The sequence below is a fragment of the Eptatretus burgeri genome, chromosome 14, assembly GCF_056783735.1.
Source record: "Eptatretus burgeri isolate ZD-2024b chromosome 14, Ebu_testis_v1, whole genome shotgun sequence".
NCBI lineage: Eukaryota > Metazoa > Chordata > Myxini > Myxiniformes > Myxinidae > Eptatretus > Eptatretus burgeri.
The window spans coordinates 1,682,564-1,709,445 of NC_140974.1; the positions used below are offsets into that span (position 1 = coordinate 1,682,564).

Below are 26,882 nucleotides of genomic sequence, written 5' to 3' on the forward strand. Positions count from 1 at the left end.
GACTCCTGTGTCCTTGAATGAAAAAGTGGCTCTCGTTGGAAAACATCACTTTCTGCCAATCCTCCTTCGTCCAGTTCTGAAACTTCTTGGCCCATGGCAATTTTTTACCCATCATTTTCTTCGTCAGTAGTTGTTTCTTGACTGCTCTTCAGGCAATCCGACCCACATTCAGGAGCCTTCTTCGAACAGTGCTGGAACTCACAGTGACTCCTGATCTGGCTAGATATTTTTTGCAGATCATCGCTGGATGACCTATGACATCATATGTGTGAATCTCTTGCTCTCACGGACAGGTGGTCATACGTGTAAAGTTTCGCCTCGGTCTGTTCAGCCACTTCAGAAAAGAAGATTTTTGAAGGTTTTGTTTTTTTGAAAAACAATATGGCTGCCAAATCACATGACCAATGACATTATTAAAAAAAAATTCTGCAGACCATTTTATCCGTACATAACCCTCAAAATTGTTCATACTGATTGGATGTAGTGTTCTACATATGCAATTATGACATCATAATGAAGACACCTATGACATAAAAAAAATCACTCATATTCCCCATGAGGAGTACTTTCTCCGTGCCAAATTTCAATTCTTTCCTTTGTGCGGTTTCAGAGATCGAGATCAAATTTTTTTCCCCATTTTTCCAACATGGCTGCCACAGCCACACCACGTGACCTATGACATCTTATTATGATTAAAACATTCTACATGAGTAATTGTACCAATGGTGAAAATTTTGTGTAAATCCGACGCGCGGTTGTGGAAAAAAACACAAAAGTTCTGTGCAGACAAACAAACAGACCCAAATGCAACACCCTCTCCTTCGGCGAGAGTCCAATTAACTGAGTCCAAAATACTGTGATGGGGAACTGCAGCCTCCACTGGGAGAGGGTTCTATTGATGGCAACAACTTGACTGCCAAATGTAGTGTTAGGTTGTGAAAAATTGGAAACAGGCATGTGGAGCAAATGTTCAGAATGGCAGTACTCACAGATTCCAGGTAAATGATCAGATGTCCATTCGCCCATTCGTAATTGTCGATAAACTTGTCTACATTGTTCTTCAGCTGTACGGTGGGGTGGGTACAGGGGTTCGAGCGTCAACCTGAACATGACAGACCAAAACTTTGCTTCAAGTCGTAACACAAACCCTAGCCCTCGCCCTCAGACCTTGTCCAGATCATCAATATTAGGTGTGAAACCGCTGAGACCGGTGACGTCCAATATGGTCATTCCTGCATCTTGTTTCCTGTCTGTTTCACTTGGGTTGTATCTTTAGGAATGAGAATGGTGCAAGGAAATAAGAAATAAAACGAGTGTAATCAATATTCCATTCCAATGATTTTACCCACAAATCATGCTGTAAAGTGGAGCTGACAGGGAATGGGCATGTGGAGTCTTGCATCTATCACTCCGGAGCTATCATATCGTTCATCGCATGTTAGCATGCTCATATATGGCATTCCCACAAATACACATTCAACAGAGGCTTCCGAGCTGGCACAACTACGTTGAACCAACGTTGGGTTTGGATTGGCATTGTATTGGCATTGTAACAGCTACAATATGCATACGAACATTGCCAACATTGGGTTTGGATTGGCATTGCTGCAGTCAGGCATATGTACTGTACATTGCAAAAGTTTGGTTTGGTTTGGCATTGTTGCAGTTAGGTGTTTGGTTTGGTAGAACACAATGTTCCCAAACAAGGACCAGAGTAATGAACTAACTAACTTGTTTAATGTCCATTGTTCCCAAACAATGACTGTAGTAATGAACTAATGATCCTGTTTCAGGTCTATGTTCCCAAACAAGGACCGGAGTAATTAACTAATTTGTTTCATGCTCAATGTTCCATTTCGGTATTTTTGCTCTGATGAAAGGCTGATGATTAAAAAGTCACTGTACGTCACTTACCAATGAACTACATATACTTTTATCAACTTTTGCTTCATGTTGCAGCTCCCTGGCCTTGTCGCAACTGTCTAGCCTTGTTGCAGCTTCCTGGCCTTGTGGCAGTTTCCTGGCTTTGTTGCAGCTAACTGGCCTTGTCGCAACTCCTTGGCCTTGTAGCAGCTTCCTTGCCATGTAGCAGCTCTCTGGCCATGTAGCAGCTTCCTGGCCTTGTAGCAGCTCCCTGGCCATGTAGCAGCTACCTAGCCATGTAGCAGCTTCCTGGTATTGTAGCAGCTTCCCAGCGATGTAGCAGCTTCCTGGCCTTGTAACAGCTTCATGGCCTTGTAGCAGCTCCCTGGCCATGTAGCAGCTACCTAGCCATGTAGCAGCTTCCTGGTATTGTAGCAGCTTCCCAGCGATGTAGCAGCTTCCTGGCCTTGTAACAGCTTCATGGCCTTGTAGCAGCTCCCTGGCCATGTAGCAGCTACCTAGCCATGTAGCAGCTTCCTGGTATTGTAGCAGCTTCCCAGCGATGTAGCAGTTTCCTGGCCTTGTAGCAGCTTCCTGGCCTTGTCGCAGTTTCCTGGCCTTGTAGCAGTTTCCTGGCCTTGTAGCAGTTTCCTGGCCTTGTAGCAGTTTCCTGGCCTTGTAGCAGTTTCCTGGCCTTGTAGCAGTTTCCTGGCCTTGTAGCAGTTTCCTGGCCTTGTAGCAGTTTCCTGGCCTTGTAGCAGCTTCCTGGCCTTGTAGCAGCTACCTAGCCATGTAGCAGCTTCCTGGTATTGTAGCAGCTTCCCAGCGATGTAGCAGCTTCCTGGCCTTGTAACAGCTTCATGGCCTTGTAGCAGTTTCCTGGCCTTGTAGCAGTTTCCTGGCCTTGTAGCAGCTTCCTGGCCTTGTAGCAGCTTCCTGGCCTTGTAGCAGCTTCCTGGCCTTGTAGCAGCTTCCTGGCCATGTAGCAGCTTCCTGGCCTTGTAGCAGCTTCCTGGCCTTGTAATTGTGCCGTGACCTCTTTTGAACTGATCACATATTTAAGCTTGCCAGCTGGCGAATTTATTTTCTTGAGATTTATCACAGAACTAAGTCATTCTTGGCCTTTTTCATCTATTAATGGTGTAAAGGGCATTCATGTGCACTCCCATAAAGTGTGTCACCCCTCTCTGTGCTGGGTTTTTTTGTATACCTTGTTGAGGCTCGTATGAGAGCTAACACACAACACACATCAAGGGGGGCATGAGACAAGAGGAGAGGGAGTAGGAAGGACAAAACAGTGGGGAACAGAGAAATTAGGAGATCTGTGGAAGGGAGAGGGATGGGACGAGGAACATGGGAAATAGAAGATGACAATTACAGGGACTTTCAGGAAGGAAAGCAGGGAATTTGAAGGAGCTGGGCTTGGGTGGATTATCGGGGGTAGAAAACATCAAGGATTTGGATGAGGGATAATAAGAGGTGGTGGTGAACAGCTGTTTTGAAGGCCTGGAGGGAAGAATGGGAATGAATAGAGTGAGGGAGTTTATTCCAAAGGTGGGAAAAAAGAGGAAGGAAAGAGAGAAGGTGAGCAGTGATTCGTGATTTTGGTAGTTTTACCAGAAGGGGGTTGTTGGCAGACCTTGAGCGCCCTGCGGAAATGTGGTGGGGACAAATCACAGAGAGAGCAGGTGGGGGGGGGGGGCGAGGCTGGAAAGGAGACGGTAGAAGACAGAAAGACCATCGACCAACCTGCAGTGATTGAGTGAGAGGCCCAAAGACTCAGCCTCATTGCGGGAGATGCCAATGATCTGAAATGCCTTGGTTTCTATAGCGTGAAGCCGAGAAAGGTGGGAGGCAGGAGCACCAGCCTAGAGGGGAGAGCAGTACTCCATCAGGCTGCGGACAAAAGCTTTGTAAGTGGTCAGGAGCTCAGGTGGGCTGAGGAAGGACTTTGCACGACGGAGGATTCCCAGTCGGCGACTGGCTTTGGAGGCGAGGTTTGAAATGTGGCTTTCCCAGGAAAGGTCATGGCAGATAGTGAGACCCAGAAGCTTGAAAGAAAGGAATTCTTCCAGAGGATTGTTGAGAAAGTGGATGGGGGTGGGTTTCTAAACGGTCCTTTCGAAGAGACATAGTGAGAGTGTGAGATTTTTCTGGATTGAATGACATGTTCCACGTGTTGGACCAGTTTGTGATTTTGTCCAGATCTGCAGTGAGCGAAGAAGCTGCTGCTTGTCGGTCTGAGGGATGACAGATGGTACGGCAGAGGGTGGAGTCATCAGCAAAGAGATATAGAGGATTTTCCAGAGAGTCGGAGAGATCATTGATGAAAACCAGAAAAAAAAAACAGGGACCAGAACGCTACCTTGAGGAACTCCATTTAGGGCCACACGTTGACTGTGACAGGAGAGGAAGTCTGTGAGCCATAAGTGGAGATGGCCTTGGATACTATAGGAAGAGAGTTTGGTGAGCAGGGCAGGGTGCCAGACTGTGTGAAAAGCACGTGATATGTCCAGGGATACGGCTCGGATTTCCTGTCTAGCATTGTGGACCTCCATCCATTGTTGGGAGAGCAGAAGCAGCATATCCAGGGTGGAGTGACCTGGTCTGAAACCAAATTGATGATCAGAAATCAAGCCATTGGAGAAGAGGAAGGATTTAATGTCTGAAGCGATGATGGATTCCATAACCTTGCTGATTGGGAGAAGGCTGCAGTTGCAGGGATCTGTTTTTGCACCTTTTTATGCAGGGCAGTGATGTTAACTGATTTCCAACAGATGGCAGATGACCTTGAGCAAATGAGAGGGTGAGTAGAACAGAGAGAGGGTGAGCAAGAGCAGAAGAGCAGGCTTTGAGGACACGTGGGCTGATGCCGTCTGGACCGGTTGCAGAATCTGAGTCGAGGTTTGACAGCAAGCTCTCCACCTTGTCAGGAGAAAAGGACACAGAGTCGAGGGCTACCAGGATTTTGAGGAGGGAGAGAGGTTTGAGAGTTCAGACTTGAGATGAGAAAGATGTTGTTTTCTGGCACTCCTGAGGGTAGATACACATATGTTCTGAGCTTTATGGAAGGAACTGAGATTGCACTCAGTTGGGTTTGCTTTCCATGAGGCAAAGGCAAGTTGTTTCAGGACAACTGCCTCACCACAAGCTTCAGTGAACCAAGGGCGGGAGGAAGGGTAGGACAACTGAAGACAAGAGGGGATAAATCTGTGCATAAGGGAGAGCAAGTTTCTTTGAGAGAATTCCCAGGATGAGTTGATGTTGGAGAAAGTAGCGATAGGAGACCAGTCTATAAGTTTGAGGGCTGCTTGGAGACCCTGCCAGTCGGCTTGAGTGAAATGCCAGACTCGACGGCGGTGAGGTGGTTCTCTGATAACAGCCAGAGAGATGTCCACTTTGACAAGGACATGGTCAGAAGAACCGATTGGAGCGGAGGAAGAGCAGCAGATATTGTCAGGGAAATTTGTCAAAATCAGATCCAGAAGAGATGGAGTACCATTGGTTGAGATCCGGGTCGGGAAGTTGACCGATTGAGTCAGTCCCAATGAGTTGCAGAAAGTTTTTGCTGAGGTGCCATGACAGGTGAGAGAGGTACTCACACCGAGCCAACTGGCATGATGACAATTTAAGTCGCCACATATGAGGAAGAGAGAGTTTGATGAGAAGATAGAAGATGGTCCATGTTTTCAGATAGTGAGGTGTAGATGGAGTCATCACTGTTCGGTGGACGGTACAGTACACATCGAAACATGAGGTGGGAGTGGAGGGGAAGCCGTAGCTAGAGGTATTCCTGGGGGTGTGGGGGAGTGAGGGCAGTGCATGGAGAGTGAGGAATAGAGTCTTTGATGAAGAGAGTATCTTCTCCACCAGGGCAAGGCTCAGGTCTGTCAAACCGGAGGAGGGAGTAACCAGGGAGAGATACTTGCGAGTCACACACGTCTTGGGGGAGAAAAGTTTCTGTTAGGCAGATTATGTCTGGTTTGTCAGTGGCAACCTGTATGGAAAGATCTGAAAGGTTTGAGTGAAGGGCCCAGATATTTGAGGTCCATACTTTTAATGAAGAGGTAGGGGAGGAGGCTTTGGGTGGGGGGGGGGGGGGAGGGGGAGGGTAGGATAAGGGACGAATGGGGGGAGGTAAGGAGGATTGTTGAAAGAGTGTGGGGGATTGCAGAATAGCTCGGGAGGGGGCTGAATGAGGAGGAGAAAAGGCTCTGTGGTGCTGGGGGAGAGGGGGACAAGAGAGGGGGAAGAAGGCAGTTGGGGATTTGTGGAGGTGGAGTGAAGAGATGGAGGTGAGAGGGCAGTGGAAGGTGGGGGTGAGGGGGATGAATGGTGGGAGAAAGGTGAGGGGGGAGTTTTTGAGAAAGGTGAGAGGGAGGCTTGGAGGGAGAAGAGTGGGATGGTTGCTTTGAGAGTGAGGGGTGAGAGGAGTGAATTGGCACTGAAGTTGGAAAAAAAGAATGGTTGATGGAAAGTGACCATTCAGAGCAAACAGGGGTTTTTAAAAGTTTTAGGTCAGTTATGCGATTGAACACAATTCTTGATGGATGTAATAAAGGCGAATTCAGAGAATGGAGAGAAGAAACGCTGTAACAGTTGGATTTTTTAGGCAAGGTATGAGGGAAAGGTCGAATTGAGAGCAGTCTGTTTAAATAGCAGAAGAGTAGTGCATTATGATACAGTAAAGAGTACCGCATTTGTGAAAGAAGAAGAGCAAGCATTATAAGAGATCATTTTTGTTATTATTATTAATGTTTAAGAGAGTTTTCAACAGATTAGATCATGGAAGTGTTGTAGAAAAAAATCGAGGAAGAAGAAGAAGAAGAAGAAGAATCGGAGAAAGGTAGAAATAGTGATTTTTAATTTATTTAAGATAAGAAATAGTGATTAGTTGGGAGGGATGGGATACGTTAAGAAAGTGGGAAAGATAGAAATTGAAGATAATGGGGAGAAAAAAACAAATAAACACGATCGTACACCGAGGGGAACAAAGGGTAGGCCTCAAGCCTCAAGGATAGGCCTCAAGCACCCAGTAAAACAAGTTAGACAAAATCTCACAAAATAGCATGATTTTTGAAACAAAACTAACTCGGAACACACAGTAACATGTAGGTGAGAAAATAAACAGTTAAAACGGGACAAATAACGACCGGAAACTTAACTTTGAGATCGTCAGCAGGGAGCCCCGAAGGAGACCTGCCAAAACTCAAAACCCAGAAAAGATTAATGGATTTCGTCTCGCACTCCTTAATGGAGTTGATTCTCAGTCCTTGAGTGTATCTGCTCTTTTTAATCGGGATGCGGAAACACAGGGATTGCTCTTCTTCACTTGAGACATGTTGTCGTGTCTTCTCTGCCCCTCCCGCCATTTCTACTCTTCCTTCATCCCAAGCCCACCTGACACCATGAGCCTCTTTCTTCATTACCCTACCCAAATATAAAATTCTTGTTCACATTTTTCTTCTTTGTGTGAGTATTATGCCTCTCTTCATTCGTCTCTCGAATAGACTCCACAACCACATCCATACACTTTGAGCCTTTCAGCCCCCTCTATCCCCCTCCACTGTAAAACCTTTCAGCCACAAGATCATTTCTATTTTACTGACTACCTGCTTTTTCACCTGCAACATTGTTTGTCTGTGTCCTCAACTTCTGTTCATATTCGGGCTACTTTGTCAACGATTTGACCTGTTATCACCTTCTGTCACCCAGCCAGAGCTTCTGTCACCCAGCGATAGCTAGTACAAAGTGGAGTGAGATGCAAAACGACAATGAAAACGTCACACACACACACACACACACACACACACACACACACACACACACACACACACACACACACACACACACACACACACACACACACAACATACAAGCAAACACACACACACACACACACATACACACACACGGATGATCCCCACATGATACAAAGAGTAATCGTTATCTTGAGAGATAAATTCATTCCAACCTGACACAAATCACAAGACGGATGCTCTTTCCCTTAGAATCTTCTACAGGGCTCCGTCCAACTCTTCGTCGAGTCTCCAAGAATCCAAGTCGACCAGTCGGAGCATCTTCCATGGGAGCTGCGTGACACGTGATGCAAACACATTCTCCATTGAACAAGTTGAACATCCACAATGCCAAAGGCTCGTGAAAGCACTTTTATAATGGCATCACATTCAGGAAAAGGACATGGGGAGCTGCGAATAAATTATTACATCATCACAAGGACATTTGAACCAAGGTACTTGAATTACAAGAATATGGGATTTGAATCTGGGATTGGAGCATCGTGAACGGAGCTGTATACAAGGACAGTATTGTAATTATCTTCATAAATTTTGGATATTTCCTCGTTCAAGGCCTTTGTGATCTGGAGCTAATGGATGCTATGGAGACACATTGTCTGTTGTGAGACCTCAGTGCAATACGATAAATACAAACAAATTTACATGAAAATCCACCAGTACTGCATCATTTGGGCATATACATGCTTTTTGGGTGAATAGAATGAAGAGAAGGGAGATGTGAAGGATAACTTGTTTCTTTCAGTTAAGGAAATCGTTGTGGATCTGCCAAATGGGCTTTCTCGATCTAGAATTCAAGCTAAATCAGGGTACACACCATGGTGTGAGCACAGGAAGGAAGCATTCTGTTAGCTTTTCACCTGGGATAATTCATTCATTCATTCAATCTCTCTCTCCCTCTTTCTCTCTCTGTTCAATGACAATATTTACCACCCCACCCCAGGCTGTCAAGATACCCTACACTCCCGAGAGGTATCCACATTCATCTCTGAGTCATCGAGCCTGGGTTCAAATCGTCACTCAGCGATAAACAGACATCATGGTGGTTTGCGTGCAGGGCGAAGCTTCAATGTTTCCATTGTTCCTTGGATGGAGGTTCAACTGCGTGTTGTGTGTGCTGCTATTAGTGTGGGTGTTGTGTGTACTGGCATTAGTCTGGGTGTTGTGTGTGCTGGCATTAGTCTGGGTGTTGTGTGGGCTGGCATTAGTCTGGGTGTTGTGTGTGCTGGCATGAGTGTGGGTGTTGTGTGTGCTGGCATGAGTGTGGGTGTTGTGTGTGCTGGCATAAGTGTGAGTGTTGTGTGGGCTGGCATGAGTGTGGGTGTAGTGTGTGTGCTGGCATGAGTGTGGGTGTTGTGTGTGCTGGCATTAGTGTGAGTGTTGTGTGTGCAGGCATGAGTGTGGGTGTTGTGTGTGCTGGCATTAGTGTGAGTGTTGTGTGTGCTGGCATGAGTGTGGGTGTTGTGTGTGCTGGCATTAGTCTGGGTGTTGTGTGTGCTGGCATGAGTGTGGGTGTTGTGTGTGTGCTGGCATGAGTGTGGGTGTTGTGTGTGCTGGCATTAGTGTGAGTGTTGTGTGTGCTGGCATGAGTGTGGGTGTTGTGTGTGTGCTGGCATGAGTGTGGGTGTTGTGTGTGCTGGCATTAGTCTGGGTGTTGTGTGTGCTGGCATGAGTGTGGGTGTTGTGTGTGCTGGCATTAGTCTGGGTGTTGTGTGTGCTGGTATGAGTGTGAGTGTTGTGTGTGCTGGCATGAGTGTGGATGTTGTGTGTGTGCTGGCATGAGTGTGGGTGTTGTGTGTGCTGGCATGAGTGTGGGTGTTGTGTGTGCTGGCAAGAGTGTGTGTGTGTGTGTGTGTGTGTTGGCATGAGTGTGGGTGTTTTGAACAAATACCAACTTCCTGCCCTAATCTACACATGACATTGCTTCAGCGGCATCACCGTCCCTGCTCGAGGTGATGTACAAACCCACAGCCGCGTTTTCCATATAAAAGAACAAAAGAACCACCCCTCCCCAACTGTTTGTGCTTACAGTAGCCATCAGGTGTGGGTTTAGCATCTGAAGCAGACACTTCCAAATGGAACCGATTGCAGCCTTCACTCTGTCCAACTGCATAATATAGCTTTAGCACCTTGAAATGGAGCAAAAGGAAAACGACAAATAATGAGTTATCAAGATAAAAAGAGAACATACTTTTATTCTATTTAACATATTCTGCCACAGAGTGTCAATTCTGCTGAAGTAGTTTCAAGACAAGGAATACATTGTGTATTTACCATTGTCTCCCTCTGTGATCATCAGCAATGCGAATCAAACCGACACCAATGAATGCAACACAAAAGCAACAACATCCTCAACCATTGAGCTATTCATACGTGTGCATTTATACGAATGAAAACTTCTTGGAAAATGTCAATATTAAATGTTGAAGTTTCTTGAAGCAAGTTGGATGAGACTTGCAAAGGACGTGTTTGGGGAGAAGTCAATTGGAGGCATTCATTCATCCGTAGATTGGCAAAGGCTGTTGATAATGATAGGTGCATATTTATGTATGTGCACACGAACACGCATACGCACACGCACACACACATCAGGTATGGGTGCATGTGCCGGAGCAGCGCGTTGCTGCGTCCACTTTCTGCCGGTACTCCAGGGGCCTCCGTCTGGCCATCCCCCAAGTGGATGCCAGGCCCATCCCCATCTCCTTGAGATGCCGATCAACCTGCTGCAATCACGAGGCACGTGGTCAGACCATTGGCCTCCTCCACTCACGAGACTTCCTCGCTGAGAGAATCTGGTGAGCAGGATCAGTGTCAGGAAAACGAGCCACATGTCCATACAGACGCAGCTGACGCTCACGGACTATGCAGGTAACAACCGGCAACCGCTCGTTGGACAGAAAGTCCGACCAGCGATAGCCAAGGATTCTCTGAAGTAACCTGGTACCAAAGGAATTAAGTCTCCGTCTCAGATCCCTGATCAGAATCCAAGTCTCACATCCATAGAGCAAAACTGGAAGCACCAAGGACCTGAAGACTTGGACTTTCGTCCTCCCGCACAGGTATCTTCAGTGCCACACCCCATGATCCAGTGAATCCACCCCAGGCCCGACCCAGACATCCATTGAACTCTGGCTCACAGCAAGCAGAAACAAGAATATCACTGCCAAGGTAAGTGAATCTCTCAGTGACCTCAACATCCTCACCACAAACAGGCACAGACAGTGCAGTAGCATCCAAGATGTCATTGAAAGCCTGGATCTTAGTTTTGACCCAGAAAACCCGTAATCCCAGCGGCTCCAACTCTTCATTCAGCACCTCGAGGGCCCCCAAAAGGATATCTAAAGTCTCTGCAAAGATGACTGCATCATCTGCGAAATCAAGGTCAGAGATCTTGGCATTCCTAAACGATGCACCGCAACTTGCTCTCTCCGACATCCTCCCCAGAATCCAGTCCATACAACTGCTAAAAAGTGTGGGGGCCGGTACACATCCCTGACTAACTCCAGTAACAACTGGAAATAAGTCAGAGATGGTACCACCACATCTCACAGCACTCTCAGTACCAGAGTAGAGTTCAGACATCAGATCGATCAGTTTTGGTGGCACCCCCCAAAGACATAGAATCCTCTAGAGGGAATCCCGATTCACTGAATCAAACGCTTTACAGAGATCAACATTTGCTGCAAGCAGCCCCTGCCAAAACTCTCGTCTGCGTTCGGTGAGGACCCAAAGAGCAAGGATACGGTCAATCAGTGACCTCTGGTGTAAAGCCTGACTGCTCTGGACGCTGGTGCTCAAGCAGATGGTGGCGAACCCTACCAAGAATTATCCGAGCAAAGACCTTGCCCGGCATTGAGAGCAGCGTCACCCCTCGGTAGTTGTTGCAGTCTTGGTGATCACCCTTCCCTTTCCAGAGAGGGACAACAAGGCCCCTCTTCCAGTCAGTTGGGATGATGCCTGTGTTCCAGGCAGAGCACAGAACTACATGCAACGACACGAGTGCAGCATTTCCACCAGCCTCGAGAAGTTCAGCATGGATGCCACAGATCCCTGGAGCCTTACCCCATTTCAACCGGTTCACCGCAGCCTGTGTTTCCACAAACGACGGTGGATCACAATTGATTGGAGAGTCAGTTATAGGGATTGCAACACCCCTGACATCCAACTCGACAGCAGGAGGATCAGCCTGGTGCAACCGCTCAAAGTAACCAGCTCAGGGGGCTTCACTTCGGACTCTTCTGTCAAGAGCCTACCACTCTCTGCTCCAGCTGCAGTACACTGAGGGATGGGCTTGGCGGAACGCTCCGTGAGAATTCCCTGTAAGCTCCACCCCCTCACAGATTCCTCGCACATCGGCCTCCTTGTTCACCCTTAGTGCATGTACAGTTTTACGCCTCAGCTCCCTGAACAGCTGAGCTCTGCCATTCAGCCTGCCCCTGCGACTCTGGTCAATGGTGTGTGTGTGTATGGGTGTGTATGTGTGTGTGTGTATATATATATTTCTATATATATATATATATATATATATATATATATATATATATATATATTGTTGCGGAAATGGGCTCTTAATGGGTTATTAAATATCGGATTAGCCCAGATCCTCCGTTGAATGCATGTTTAGCTAGGTTGTTTGGTGATCCGATGTTGCATGTGTGTCGGAAGGTGTAGCAGGCGGTCCAGTGTTCATACAGTCATGGTGTACCAAGAGGCACCTTCTTTTTCCTTCCCCCCTCCTAACCAGCCCCCACCCAGTGCCCTGACAGTCAGTCAACAAGACGTACCAGCAACCCATTGGCGGAGAGCTTCTGCAAACTCGAACGATGGACCAATCACGTGTCCCCGGAGGTGGTCCCAAAAGCCCGCCCCGAAAGGCAAGAGGAACTGCTTTTCCCCGGTCTGCGATTTGCTTTATGAGGAGTCACTTGACGAGCTGTTCCTCCTTGGCCATGGAGCCAGCATGCAGGTCATCCCAAGGTTCATCCTGAATCGAACCACAAAGCCTCTGACTGTCCTGACTGCCTGCACAGCTCGACCACGTCTTTTCACCCCATCGATCCACCTGCAGAGTCCAACACCCAGATTTGGCCTAATCTGGTGTGCAAGCCAGGCCTGGATTTGCACACTGGACCTTGTGAAAAACCAGCTGGAACACACACCGGATCTTTCTCTCTTGTGCCGTCGACCTCACAGGGGCTGGACGCACCGACGCTGCGTGCGTGGGCTGTGCCGATAGGAGTACGTCACCGCCATTTTGCCACGCTGCATGCTCGATCTGGGCACTCTAATCCGGCGACATCGGCTTGTCACAAGCCGCATTCGTGCCTTCCACACCTTTCCTCTCGTCCATGAGGCACCATCAAGTACTCCGTGTCCTTTATGCATATTGTCCAGGCCTAAGGCTTATTTTGCTCAGGCCCCCTGCGAAACCAGTATCCGTAGCTCCCGAGATAAGGACGGGTTATAGATTTTTTATAACGTTGTCATGAATGCTTTGCTTGTGTCTTATTCCCCATGCTTCCCCAATAAATCTGGCTGATTCATAAGAAATTTGCCGCACTGAATTTATTCGTATTGCGCTGAAGAACAATCGCTCGATTTGTATTTAAAACCAAACTGGCTACGGACTGCAGCAGACTTCGCTCGGTCTCTGATCAAACCCAGTCTGTAGCCCGGGGTGTCTATCCTCAACTGGAAAGGCACAGGGGTACTTTGGTATCGTGATCTTAGGCGAGTGACCCGAGACCTGTGCCGAACTAGCCGACGATATAACCCCTGCGACGGCAGTGCTGTTAAGCGCTACCGAATCAACAACAACAATATATATATATACACACACATATACATATACATATACATATACTATACATATACATATAATATACATATACATACACATATAATATACATATACATATACATACACATATACATGTGTGCCTGGTGTTGGCTTAATAGTTAGGGTGGTGGTTTGGAATCTTCAGGTCCTGAGTTCAAATCCCGCTCATCTGTTGAATTAATACCAGGTGGGATTAAACTCGGTCTATCATCTATACTGTGTCGGAGTGGTGACCCGTCCAGGATTGTGCCCAATAGCCAAGGAGACTGCTTTGGCAGCACCAACGCTCTGCACAGAGTATGGTCCCAATGGATGGATGGATGGATATATGTATACATATATAGTTTTTCGCCCAATCTATTAATTTTAGAAATTAGGCCTGTGTTGACATTTTGACCTGAGAAATAAATGGTGGTTGAATTCATTGACCTCATATGCAAGCTCTGTTTAAATTTCAAGTCAATCTGATGAAAATTGAGGATTTCAGAAAGTGATCCTAAGTTGTTGACCTTTGGCCTATGTAGACCTTTTGGCATGTGCTAACCCCAAATATAACAGGTGGTTGAATTCATTGATCTGATTTGTAAATGCTCTTCAAATTTCAAGTTAATCAGGTGAAAATTGAAGATTTTAGAAAATTTGGCCCAAATTGACTTTTTGGCCTTTGTTTACCTCAAAATTAATAGGTGGTTGAAATCAGCTTCAGCTTGAATTCTCAAGGAAGTTACAAACCAGTGACGATTTTCGAGTTAACTAGAACAGCACTAAGTAGAGTGCATACCTTCACCAGGCTGAACCAGTTTACGTTTTGTAACCCACTGATATGATGGAATCTGTCTCCAGACGTGAACCAAAATCGAATCGGCTTGTTCTCGTCACCGAACCAACTCATCCACCAGGGTTTGTCATTCTCCGTCCACAACTTTTTGAAATATCAATATGTCGTGCTATCTGTTTTTGGCCATATCTGTCAATGGTGAAGAATCACTGAATAAATTAAATTCTAGTATCTGGATCCGGATTCGGATCTTCACCAAAATCGAATTTCATCCTCGTCACACCCTCAACCTGTCCAAGTTTCGTCCAAATCCAAGACAGCCAAAGACAAACAGATGGGTGAAAACAACTTCCTTGCACTTTTGGTGGTGGAGGTAATGAGGGTTAACCTTCAACCCAGGTTTCCACAAATTACAGGTGTGTTCAAACTCTATCATGGGAAACAATAGCTTTAACCAGGTATGATAAGCACAAATAACGGGTGAGTAAAGTGAAAGACTTACTGAAATCACCCCCTTTCCATAGCCCTGCAGTTGCACAGTGATATTTGCCCCGCTGGGTACCTGGGGGGAGAGACCAATACTTGGATCAATACTGTCTCAGTCACTGCAGCTCAATAACACACAAACACCGCAGGTGTTGTGTACTGGAGTTATATGTGGGGGTTTCCCCCCCACATGTGCCAAGTCTTTATTAATTTTGAAGCCATAATGTTCCACCACAATCTTGATATATCTCAACTGGTAATATGCACCGACTACACAGTCAATGAGCACAACGCAGCAGCTACAGGAAGCACACACCACCACAGGCTTTTCACTCCCGGCCAGCGATTTGGTCAGAGTTGTATATGAATTGAAGTTTCTGGTTGGGGTAGTGATGGTAACACTCAGATCTTGCCTCGAGTCTCCTTGGTTCTCAGTGCGGTAAAGCGTCAGTGCCTCCAAAGCCACCACTGTGTCCTAATAAAACATGTGCGTGTGTGTGTGTGTGTGTGTGTGTGTGTGTGTGTGTGTGTGTGTGTTTGTGTCTGTTAGACATGGGTAATGAGAAATGCAATGATTCTAATACTATTTAAGTAATCAAGAGGTGGTTCTGCATATCCATGCCTGTGTAGATCTAAAACCACCGCCATAGTTCCTGCTTTCCACCAGCCACGTCACAATGGGATTAGCATAGTCCCAATCACGTAACAGCAGTGTCTGTAATAATCCATATCCGGTGGTTTCCACATCAACGGCCGAGCGTCCCCTTCCACCAGCACCAGCACCTGCCAGCCAGAATCGCTGCCCTGCGAAGTGCACGGAACAGTACATGAGACAAGCAGCTATTCCTTGGTGCATGCACGAGCTGAGGACAGTCGTCGATTTGCAAGCACAGGATGATATTACAAAACCCAAGGAAAACAAAAGTCACTATAAAGAGCTTTCGAACAAACATTGTCTCATGTTGTGTCTCACCATCTTGCTCCTTCACGAACTTGCGCAGTTGAGTGGTCGCAAGTGTGATGTCCGACGTGCCCTTGTTGGCGAGGGTGAGCGCGTACGATGCCAACGCAACGGCGTATGGACTGGATGCAACCGCAATGTTTTCACGCAAAAACCCCACAGCACGTGCCAAGCTGTTTGCCACCACCTGGAGTAACAGGGATAACAAAAGGCAGGTACAATGTCAAATGAACTACGTCGTATGTAAAATGGTGTATGAGCTTTTCAGTAAGGGTGGGAAAAATTCTGGCTGCTTCTTCTTCTTCGCTTTTGGATGCAGCACATGGCTGCAGGGTGCTTCGTTTTCTTGGGCGCAGCTGTGCCACTGATGCAGTGCCCCCTGTAAGTCACAGCAGGAATTTAATTTGTTCAAGGTGCCAGCCATAGGACACCCTGGGGTCTTCAACGTTCACCAACTAATGGCGACAAATGAGATGCCAAGTTTAACATCCATGCGAGGGATGGCACACACACAAACATGAGGGCCGAGTGTTCGTACCTCCAGGCCATCCATCTCGCCCCAAGTTCTGACGATGGGACCATGTTTTTATTGTGTACATAAATAAATTTTGATTCTCCGCTGCACCGCACATGGAGTGTGGAAGAGGGTCATTTAACTTCCATCTCCCCCAAAAACTCTCTTCTCTCTTTCCTCTTCCCCAATCATTCTAACCTCCTTTTTTTTCTCCTATCATCCTCCTTGTTCTTCCTTTGCCCACCCTTCGTTTTCGAAATGTATCCATCGCCACAACCCTTGTGTTTAAGATGAATAGATGACCCATCATTTTCTGGCTGCTTTGTTAAAGGTAAGTACTAGCTCATTCATATACTCATCTTGTAGAAGGTAGATTATTAAGGGATCTTCAGTGAAAGCTAGGGTTTGTAAATCTATATTCCTTGTGCCTGTTTTTCAGGCAAATAGCCCTGAGCTCGGTGTTCAGGATGCTTGGTGCAGGTTTCAGTGTTGGGTGAAGGAGGTCATTCCCACCTTATTCTGCTCCTCATTGGTGCAGTTCTCTTGGCCGAACTTAAGGCCGACAGTAACAAACGCCGTGAGTGCCAACTTCCCATCACCCCCTTTCACTCCACCCTGCTCAACAACATGTCGCACAGTAGAAAGAGTAAAAACATGGCATCATAGCACGGCGACGTCACAATCAATCAGTCACACTGTAACATGAAATAATATTAGATGTAACACTTTTACAATCAAAACAAACCAGAGCACCAAGAACTCTCCACAATCCTTTACAACAACAAAAAAACTTTAAAAAAAAATGTAAAAACATCGAGGGATGAAATCTCAAAAAAGCAACCAAACAACGTATGAATAACACCACAAAAACAACCAAACAAGGTCGGAATGACACCACATTACGATGCCACATTTCTATTCTGGTTAAGCATAACGACATCTGTTGACATTTTACTTTTGTTGTGGGATTGTGATGGAACAACGTCAAAAGGCGTCGTGATGCTAAACAACGAGAGGATAGTGGTGTCGCATTGTGGTGTCGGAATATGGTGTCATTCCGACCTTGTTTGGTTGTTTGTTTGTTTTTGTTTGAGATTTCATCCTTCTGCACGTCTATGTTTTTACATTTAAAAAACATGTTTTTTTTTCTTGTTTTTGCAATTTTTTATGTAGTAAAATGCTTAATGTTTGATATATTTTGTTATTTTGGAATGGGTTATATCCACTTATGTTATTAAATTGTTTTGATACTTGTTTCAGTTGATTTTGGGGATGTTTTCAATATGTATCACTTTTGGAATGGTTCTGTCCACTGTCCATCCCCCCCCCCCCCCATTATCCTGGCATGCTTTGGTCGAGTCCACATTTACGTTAGATTTCTTTTTCTAATAAAACGATTAATGTTTTACATATTTTTAATTTTTGGGTTGCGTGCACTAGCACAGAGACAAAGCAACTTCCTCGCATTGGAATCACCATCATGGCTTCAGCAGTTATTGAGCTAGGTCTGGCTACAGTTTTACATTGTTTTGAGAAGGGAAGAACTACAAGAAGATGAAATACAAAATGATGTTTCAGTGATCTCCCAATGTGGTACTTTAACGATGTATTCTGGCATCTTTTTAAGTCTTGGTAGTTCAGAAAACACTCGAGAGTCAAAGTTTATGGCTTTTAAATGCTTACGATTTCACTCTTTAGTAGTTTATAAGTGTATCATTGTGTACACATTTGAATGGGTGGCCATTTTTTCCTGCATCATCACACTATATGGAGTACTACCCTCCTCCATGATGGACGCTCGGAAATCATGCCACGCGAGTGACCAGAGAAGGTTTGAGACCATGAAGCTGTCGTTGGTGAAGTCATAATCCTGGAGCAATGTCATCTCAATCTGATCCAGTACATGCACATGACCCAATGAGCTTGAATTATAATTCAACGATCTCACATTCCAGTAATAGGATGAACGCCTTCAAACATACTATCGTCTCCAGCAGGTCTGCCCCTACCTGGATGGATAGCCAAATTTGTTCATTAATCCGTTCTTTAATCCCTTCATCCATTTTAAGTAACATCTCACACATGGCCTGGATGGTCATCGCACCCGCTCCCTGCGTCTCATTTTCCGCCACTGTGGAGGAGGGGGTCTGACACTTGGGACAGGGGAGGCTCATCATCATCACTCAACACTCCCCTCCCTCCCCCCCCCCGGCTCGCTTCCTTCATGATCACTATCTTATACCATCAGTCATCTCGTGCCCGTCCACCATTTCCCGCTTGCATTTAATCTCCTAAGAAAAAAAATACTTCCCTTACATTTCCAAGCGTTATTTTCTCCCGATACCAAGTAACCAAGTAACCCGACACCAAGATGAGACAATTTGTATCTCGATTACAACTCCCTCTCCCTCAATGGTAGTGAGGTATTTGTAAAGAAAAATTAGATCCCCAATTATTATTTTTTCTTTTTAAAGCTTTAGCTCGCTCCAGGACCAAATGTTGTGGTCCGAATGGATTCAAAAATCGCACCTCGATGCCAATTGGCATGGTGGGGGGGGGGGAGGGCTCGAAAAATCCCGCTCCCAGTTTTTATGATGAACAATTTTGTGTCCTCCGTGTGAAATGTTAATAGGGTTTGAGTACTGCACTCCCGAGGGAGTCGGGGGGGGGGTTCATATCCCACTCCTGACACCAGTTGTGTCCAGTGGGTTTAGCCGCTACCTGAATGGATAGCCAAACAGTTCTCGTGGAGGCTTATAGCCGATATTCTCAGGGATTATGGCGTGCGCAGGAAAGAAACAGCTAGGCACTTCACCAGGATGGTAGTACAGCACAGGGGTTTTACTCTCGAACGCACAACAGATACACGGATACCGGCAATTTAAATAAATAATGATGCAATAAACAAAATCAACAGTTATAATGGAAACAAATGACAATGTGAGGAAACCTAAATCTAATTTTGAGGTGCCTCCACACAGACTTAAATACAAACAAGGGGACCGAATAAAACGAAGAAAAATAATCCCTCCTTTATTTCGGGACTTAGCTTGTGGTCCAAGAGTGAGTTTCAGTATCTTGAAAGTCACCAAAATGCTTCGTCACTCCACGGGAAAATGCGCCCAAAATGGCGCGCAACTGCTCTCGTTGCGGGAAGTGTACGGGAGGTAATTTGGGCGACGACACTCAACGCCAAGGCTCAGAGACCGCCGTGCAGCTTCTTGTGTTGATCGTCTTCACCAATGCCGCTGCTTTGCAGAATGGTGTCGTCTCTTTCCCCTGATGGCTCGACACGAGGCTTTGGTGCTGGTCCCACACGATTCAGCCCAACAGTCAATGGCCGGCGTCTTGCTCCTCCACGTGAGCCAATTCACCTCAGCACAAACACAAGAATCGTGCGGTCTTCTTCCCCGCATCGAGGGGAAGCCAGTGGTAATGCACTTCTCTTTCGACCGCCGATGCTGCCTCTCTAGCTTCTGTCCCGCTCCGAGCCTTCATCTTGACTCTTTCATGTTCCCCATGCGAAACTCTGACTAACCTAACTCTGCTCCTGCAATGAACAGCTTCCTCGTTTTCTTCCAGAAACATGAGTAGATGATAAATGGGGTTTCTGGGACGCCCATTCAAATGAATGGGGGAAAAGGGAAAAACTTTCTGACCCAAGCCCCAAAAGCTCAAAATAGGAGACTCATTTTCTCCCCACCTATCCCCTTCCCTCCCATACAAGCAAATGTAAAATTTAGACTCATTTCCTCCCCACCTATCCCCTCCCCCTCCCATACAAACAAATGTAAAATTGAGACTCATTTAATTTTCTTTTAACATTCATTTCCATCGAGTATATTCACTTTATCTTTTCAAGCACGAAAGAAAGGGAAGTTCACTATCCCTCCTTCGGTTCTGTAAAATTGGGAAGTGCCTTTAAGAGCACAGTCGTGCTGTGAAAATGAGGAAGTATTCTGTGCACATGTCTCTCATGGTTATATCTTAAATCATTAGAACACTAACAGAACAAAGTTTAGCTAAAAGCAAGCAAAAACAACTTTTAATAAAAAAAAGATATTTAAAAGTAAGTTTTAAATGAGAGAAAAGATAAAATCTCTATTTCAGCCCTCACACCCGAACCAAGCCAAAAAAGCTCGGTCATTTCCTTTGAGACACACCCGAAAAAACCCATTGTTGTGCAATCTCCCATGATGTCATCAACTTGGCCTATTTATTGCCAAACGCGAACTTCGTATGTTTTGTTTGGAGAATGGATGTGCAGAGGAGTACTCCACACCTTGTACTCCACACTCCACACCTCCACACCTACACAAAATTGATGCAGATCAATTTTTTTTTCACAGGAGAGGTGAGATCCTTAAACCAATTCATTATTTGTTGTTTTATTCAGAGTTAAATCACTATACAACCAATAATTATTGTATGATTTTTTTCTAACAAGTCCCCAATAAGAACATCGTTGATAACTGATCTGGAAAATGAGGCGTTTGAATGTCACGAGGAATGGCAAAAAATGAATGACTTTCTTAAAGACATTCAATCGTTCAGAAGATAATTGAATGACATTATTGTTGGCTGGAAAGAAGTCCTCTCACGTCCTCTGACCTTGAATGAGTCGAGTCAAAGGTGAGAAATTATCCGTCTGTCTCTCTTTGTGTGTCTCTGTGTGTGCCTGTGTGTGTCTGTCTCTGTCTTTGTCTCTGTCTCTATCTGTTTCTGTCTGTCTCCATCTCTCTTGAGTGTTGACTCATTATTGTTTTTATTTTTTATTTTTTCAGTTTAAACACCTGTCTGGATGAACCAAACACCTAACTTAATCTTCTGGAGGAATCTGACATGACACTCAATCTTCTCGAGGTAAATGTTTTATTTATTATTTTATTAATATCATGATATAATCAACATTATATACCCTAATTGTTCTTCCCTCTTTGTTTTGAACAGAATATGTTGACCGAGTTTCAAAATCACAAACCATCAGACTGCTGCGAAAGAAGATTTTGTTCAATGTTTTTACTTTTGTTTAATTATATATGCTTCCTTATAATTATCTGATTTTGAATTACAAAAAAAGAATAAAGGAGATGAAAAGGGGGGGGGGGTGGGGGAGGTTGAGGGTGGGGGGGTGGAGGTGCTCTCCCCCAATGACCCACCACCCCCCTCATCCCTCTCCCCTCCTCTCTCCATGTGTGTGGGGAAGGATGGGGGTGGGATTAGGGGGTGGTGGGTCAAAGGTGGGGGTGTACAAGGGGGTGGGTCTTGTGTGGGTGGGGCTTGTGTGAGTGGAGCTTGTGTGGGTTGAGCTGGTGTGGGTGGGGCTTGTGTGGGTGGAGAAATTTTTTTAAATTGAATAAACATGTTGGGTGTGGGGAACTAATAAACTAATCACTAATTATGTGGATATGATGGATGTGGATGTGGCTTTTGTGGGTGGGGTTTGCGTGGGTGGGGTTTGCATGGGTGGGGCTTGTGTGGGCAGAGTCAAAAAGGGGCGGAGTCAAAAAAATGTTTTTTTTTTTCAATTTATCTTTGTCTTTTGTAATTCTTGTGAATAAAATGAACCTAAAATCTCTTCCCCCTTTAAATCACATAATTTGTAAGTCCAAGGAACTGTACCGATGATATCAACAATTTTAAAAAGTTCATTTGTCCATCGCTTGGTATAACCTTTTTCAAAATGAGATTTCCACCTGTATATTCTCACTATATCACCAACTTTGAACTTCGGCTTTCTGACATTAATCTCTTTTTCATATTTTAATTTTGTAAATGTATCTGATGGTTTCAATTTCGTTGAGGTATGAATCGTATCATTGTACTTATCTACAATGTCCTGAATTAAAGCTAACCATTGTTGAGAACAGAGTTGAGTGAATTTTTTATACAGTCTCTTTTAAAGTGCGATTAAAACGCTCAATAAAAACCGCTTTTCCTTCAGGAAAGGTGCTGTATAATATAATAATGTTATTTTAAAGAAAATTCATCAATGTTTTGTTGTAGAACTCTGTACCCTCATCAGTCCACGATTTTTTTCGGTTTTCTCTTGCTTTTATTGAATATCTGTTGGAAAGCTAACATAAGAGTATTACCTGTTTTGTTTTTCAAAGGAACAACCCACGCATATCTACTCCTCAAATCAATAACGGTTAAAGCATACTTGTACCCCTTATCATTATTGAGTTCCATCAAATCAGCGGACCAGATATAATCAACTTCCTTGGAATAAACCTTCCTTCTATGAAACTTTGTGATTATTGGTTGATGTAATTCATCAGCTAATTGCTCTTCAATCTTAATGGCATCATGAGAACCTATAAGATTTTGAATTTCCAACCCCAGTTTCAATTTTGCACTGATCATCTTCTTCACGCCGAACCTATCAAATTTTTCTCTCAAGGTTGGATTTTGTATCAGAGACAAATTATACAACATTTCTCTATCGGCTTCATGTTTTTCTTCCAACGTTGTGGTATTTCCATAATCAATATCGTGCCTCATGCACACTTCATCAACTCTATTGATAGGTTTGCTCCACGGTTAAGGATTGTCAGCCTCATCTAATCTTTCATTCAAGTTTGTTCCTGGACCACAGAAGGAATACTCTGGTAAATGTAATTCCCCTGGTATTCCAGTAGTTGTAAATTTACTTCCTGATAAAAACTTTTGTATATCTCCTCGGAGTTTGTGTTTTGAGATAAATTTACTCTTTTTAGAGCCACGCACCGAACATATGCCTTTTTGTATAACCCTGTTATTTTTACTTTTAAAAATATGAGATTTTTTTGTATTCGTTTTCTTTTTATATTTGAGACAATAACTCATTTATTTATGAGAAAAATTCCTACAGAGTGCGAAAACCTTTTTAGTTTCCAACATGCACATTTGAATTTGAATTTTTAAAACATAAAGAATCCTCAGAAATGTCTTTACTCTCTCCTCCATTTATTTTAGAAAAAAAAAAAATCTCAATCACACCAAGGAAAACGATGTTAATAGTCTTGATGCAAATATTTCTAATAGACTTGTCAATTCTTTGTTTTCCTCCTCGGTGCATCGAGATTTATTTATTTTCTGCAATACCCCCAATCTTTTTCTAATCTCACTGGTTTCCATATTTTTATATTTATTTATTCTCTCTCTTTCCTCCCTGTCCCTCTCCTCCTTCTCTCTTCTCCCTTGCCTCCTTCTCTCTCTCTTCTCCTTCTCCTCCTCCTCTCTCTTCTCCTCCTCCTCCTCCTTTGTCTCAGTTTCTTCAACTCCTTCCTCGTCCCTTACTATCATTGAATCACTTTCACCCCATAGAATATCATACATATATTCATCAGGATTTCTTGTTATTCCTGTATCCAAAATATTTTTTTTTACAACAGGAAACCAATAAAATTTCTTCTGAATTTCGAAAAGAGCCTTGCGTTTTCTTAACGCGAATTTTTTTTCATTATTTAACATTTTAATTAAATCCAAAGTTGGTTTATTAACATCAGTATAAAACCAATCTTTTATTGAAAATACCTCATTCTTATGTTGTGGAACATATTTATTAAAATGCCGAATACCCTTTTCTTGAAGGTATGCTTGGACACAGAAATGATAATTTTCTTGAAGCCTTCTTGCTGTCATTTATGTATTCGAAATATATGACAGATTAATATAAAGACAGGGAATACCTCCCCATCTTCCCATAGTTAAATCATTTTGTATTTCCTTACTTATTATATATAATCCTGTTCTTTGTGTTTTCATGATATAAACTCTGGCAAAACCATGACTGATTTTACCCTTATTAAATTATTTTATTTGTTGTTTGCTAATCGTGCTTCCACAAAACTCATTCTCGGCACCAAGTGGATAATATTCTTCCTTACGAGACTGATTTAATTGTTCCAGGTCTTCTAGGTTAATTTTAAATGACCAATTATACCCTAAATCATTCATATCATATCCCCATTGTTCTATTCTCATACAAACGATACGCCCTTCTTTATAAAAAATTATTTTAATTCGAACTGTGAATTCTGTATGACCTGGAGATAAAATCAACACTTCTGTATCTTTGGAATACACAGCCATTTTATTTAAGGATATATATTGTTTTCACCAAGCTGTTTTTAATCTGAAAATAACTCTCTCTCTGTTTGTCTGTTAGAGATGAATTGGTCTCTGTTTCCTGTTAAACACCAAGCTGAATATGTTAAGAAAGATATTAACATATTCAATCACTTAATCTCACCAAGTCATTTGCGCAAGTCGGGCTTGGATAACTTATTAATTTATAAGCATTTTTCATATTAATATTTTTTGTTATACTATATTTCTGTCGTTCAGCCTGTGCCTTTGTGTAATAATTTGATAAATCAATATCCAGCTCTTGGGATACACCAAAGATAGAACCATCTTTACCAACATGTCATTTATATTAGATTAAAAATAATGTCATAAATTTTTTTCTTTTTGTTGAGTTGAAATAACACATCGAGACATAATTGACCACAACACTTGGAATTTAATTCTTGGACTTTAAATGTTTGATAAACACCATTCTGTAAGAATTTTATTACTTCAACAGGTGGCGGAAGACCATAACTATCAAAATAATATTTGTCTTGACTATTAAAAATACAAACCCAATGAGAACCATTCCCATTATTATCTTCCAAGTTCATCATAATATTCTTTGTATGTTTAGGCAAGTTTGTTAATTCATCTCTCATACAAATAACCACATTATGAATTTTTAATTTCTTACGATATTTGACAAGTTGTAAATTTGATGTTGTATTCTTTCCAAATTATTTAAACCACTCATCAATGCTCATTTATTTATTAGAAAGATATAATCCATTACCCCTTTTAGTTAATTTTACACCTGCTTGTGCGATAGAAGAAAGCATATCTCCAACTAACAATTTGCTTTATCAGACAGACTTTCAAGTTTTTCAGCAAAATCTACAATAACACCACTTCCACTAATTTGTTTTTCCAACTCTTTGCTATGTCTTTCCAATTATTTTTGAGCCTGGAGTTGAGACTTCCTTTCGTTAGCAGTTTTCACCGCTGCCACTCCATTACCACTCAGATCTTTAATAATTTGTCTCATTCCTTCTGGATTAGTTTCTAATATCCCAAGACCACCATATTTTAGTTTCTTTAACTCACTCTTACAATGTGAATATTTTCTTGTACCAAGAGAAACCTCCTCAAATATTTGACCTTCATTCCTCAATTGCATATGTTCCTCCACTGAAATATAGTAATAATCTTCACCTTCTACTTCTCCTGGTCGCATTGCTCTGGTTGTTGTAGATACAATACGAATCACATGGTGGTTTTTTTTTCGAAAATTTACAATATTTTCATTTGTACTATTCAAGAACCTTGATTTATGAAAGTTTTTTCCAGAAGCAGATTTACCCACAAGATTTATAATAATAGTTGCCATTTATATATGTAATTGTTTAAAAAATAAAAAGCATATCCCTTAATATCTTTTCTTGTTTCACAACAATATATTTATATTATTCAGTCATGTGCTTCATTTAATCCCCAAATTCCTTTTTACTACATAATGTAGAACAATTGTCTCTCCAAAAATTGTTTATATCTATTCAATTTAACTTGAATAAAATAAAAGTATTAGCATTCTTTCTTATTGAGCGACGAGGGAGTTGAAAGTATGATTGACTAAGATAAATACAATTACAAGAAGAATGTCTCCGTCTTGTGTAGAAGCTATCCATTACCGTTTGGTTTCTCTCATTAACACAATCATCAAAGATAACAAGGTTCTTTTTTGATTTGTCCAAATCTTGGGGAGAAGGTATATCATCCGTATTATCACTAAGAATACAAGTTGTCAGCTTTGATTTCTTTTTATATCTCTGTGTATTACAAAATAGTTGTATTATATCTTCAATGTTGTAATCATTTAGTTTGTTTTGAAGGTTAAATAAACCGATTATATCTTCATTTTGAAGACCATCATTAAAACCTTGTGAGAGTAGTTGATACTCAGGTTGAAAACTTGACTTTGTGAAAATTATTAAATTATCATCATCTAAAAAGTTGGGAGTAAGGAGCACCTTTAAAAGTAAGCAGGTTTTTCCACATCCGCTTGAACCAACTATGAGACATCTTAATGAATTTGCAAGATTTTTAAGGTTGTTAAATTTTATCTTATTTTCACAAATGGGTAAAAAATCATTAATTTATATATTTGGAAAACAGGTTATTTAATTTTTTATTGGCTTTTTTAGAAACTATGTTTTATCCTAAGTTCAGGTTTAATGTCAAGATAATCCATTATTTTATTTATACAATATCTTGTGTTGATATTTCCCTGAAAATGACAATCGTTAATAATATAAATCATCAATCCACGAAACATGACCGTCATTTGTTCTGTCTCTTCTTGTAAGAAAAGGTGTATTATCACCATCATACTTTACATTCATTTCTTGAATCAATCTTGCAAAGCAATTCAATGTTGGTGTAAATCTCAAAGAATTATATTCCTTTTTCTATTTTTTATTATCATTAATTAGAAGATAATCACAGAATATACATTGTTTATAGACTTTCCACTCTGTGGTTAATCCCCGTCTTTCACATGCAGGACAATT

The 26,882-nt window shown here is 42.9% G+C and overlaps 1 protein-coding gene across 1 annotated transcript in view; it reads right to left on the reverse strand.

Annotated features, from left to right (window-relative positions):
• LOC147012544 (complement C3-like) overlaps positions 1 to 26,882 on the reverse strand; it is a 168,174-nt gene that overhangs the window by 6,981 nt on the left and 134,311 nt on the right. Inside the window, exons 28-36 of the mRNA XM_085855693.1 lie at positions 16,771 to 16,872; positions 15,756 to 15,930; positions 15,405 to 15,586; positions 15,099 to 15,257; positions 14,799 to 14,858; positions 9,709 to 9,808; positions 7,838 to 7,955; positions 1,168 to 1,270; positions 990 to 1,064 (exon numbers count right to left, since the gene is read on the reverse strand). Of these exons, the coding sequence (XP_085711819.1) occupies positions 990 to 1,064; positions 1,168 to 1,270; positions 7,838 to 7,955; positions 9,709 to 9,808; positions 14,799 to 14,858; positions 15,099 to 15,257; positions 15,405 to 15,586; positions 15,756 to 15,930; positions 16,771 to 16,872 (1,074 nt within the window). The remainder of the gene's footprint in view (positions 1 to 989; positions 1,065 to 1,167; positions 1,271 to 7,837; positions 7,956 to 9,708; positions 9,809 to 14,798; positions 14,859 to 15,098; positions 15,258 to 15,404; positions 15,587 to 15,755; positions 15,931 to 16,770; positions 16,873 to 26,882) is intronic.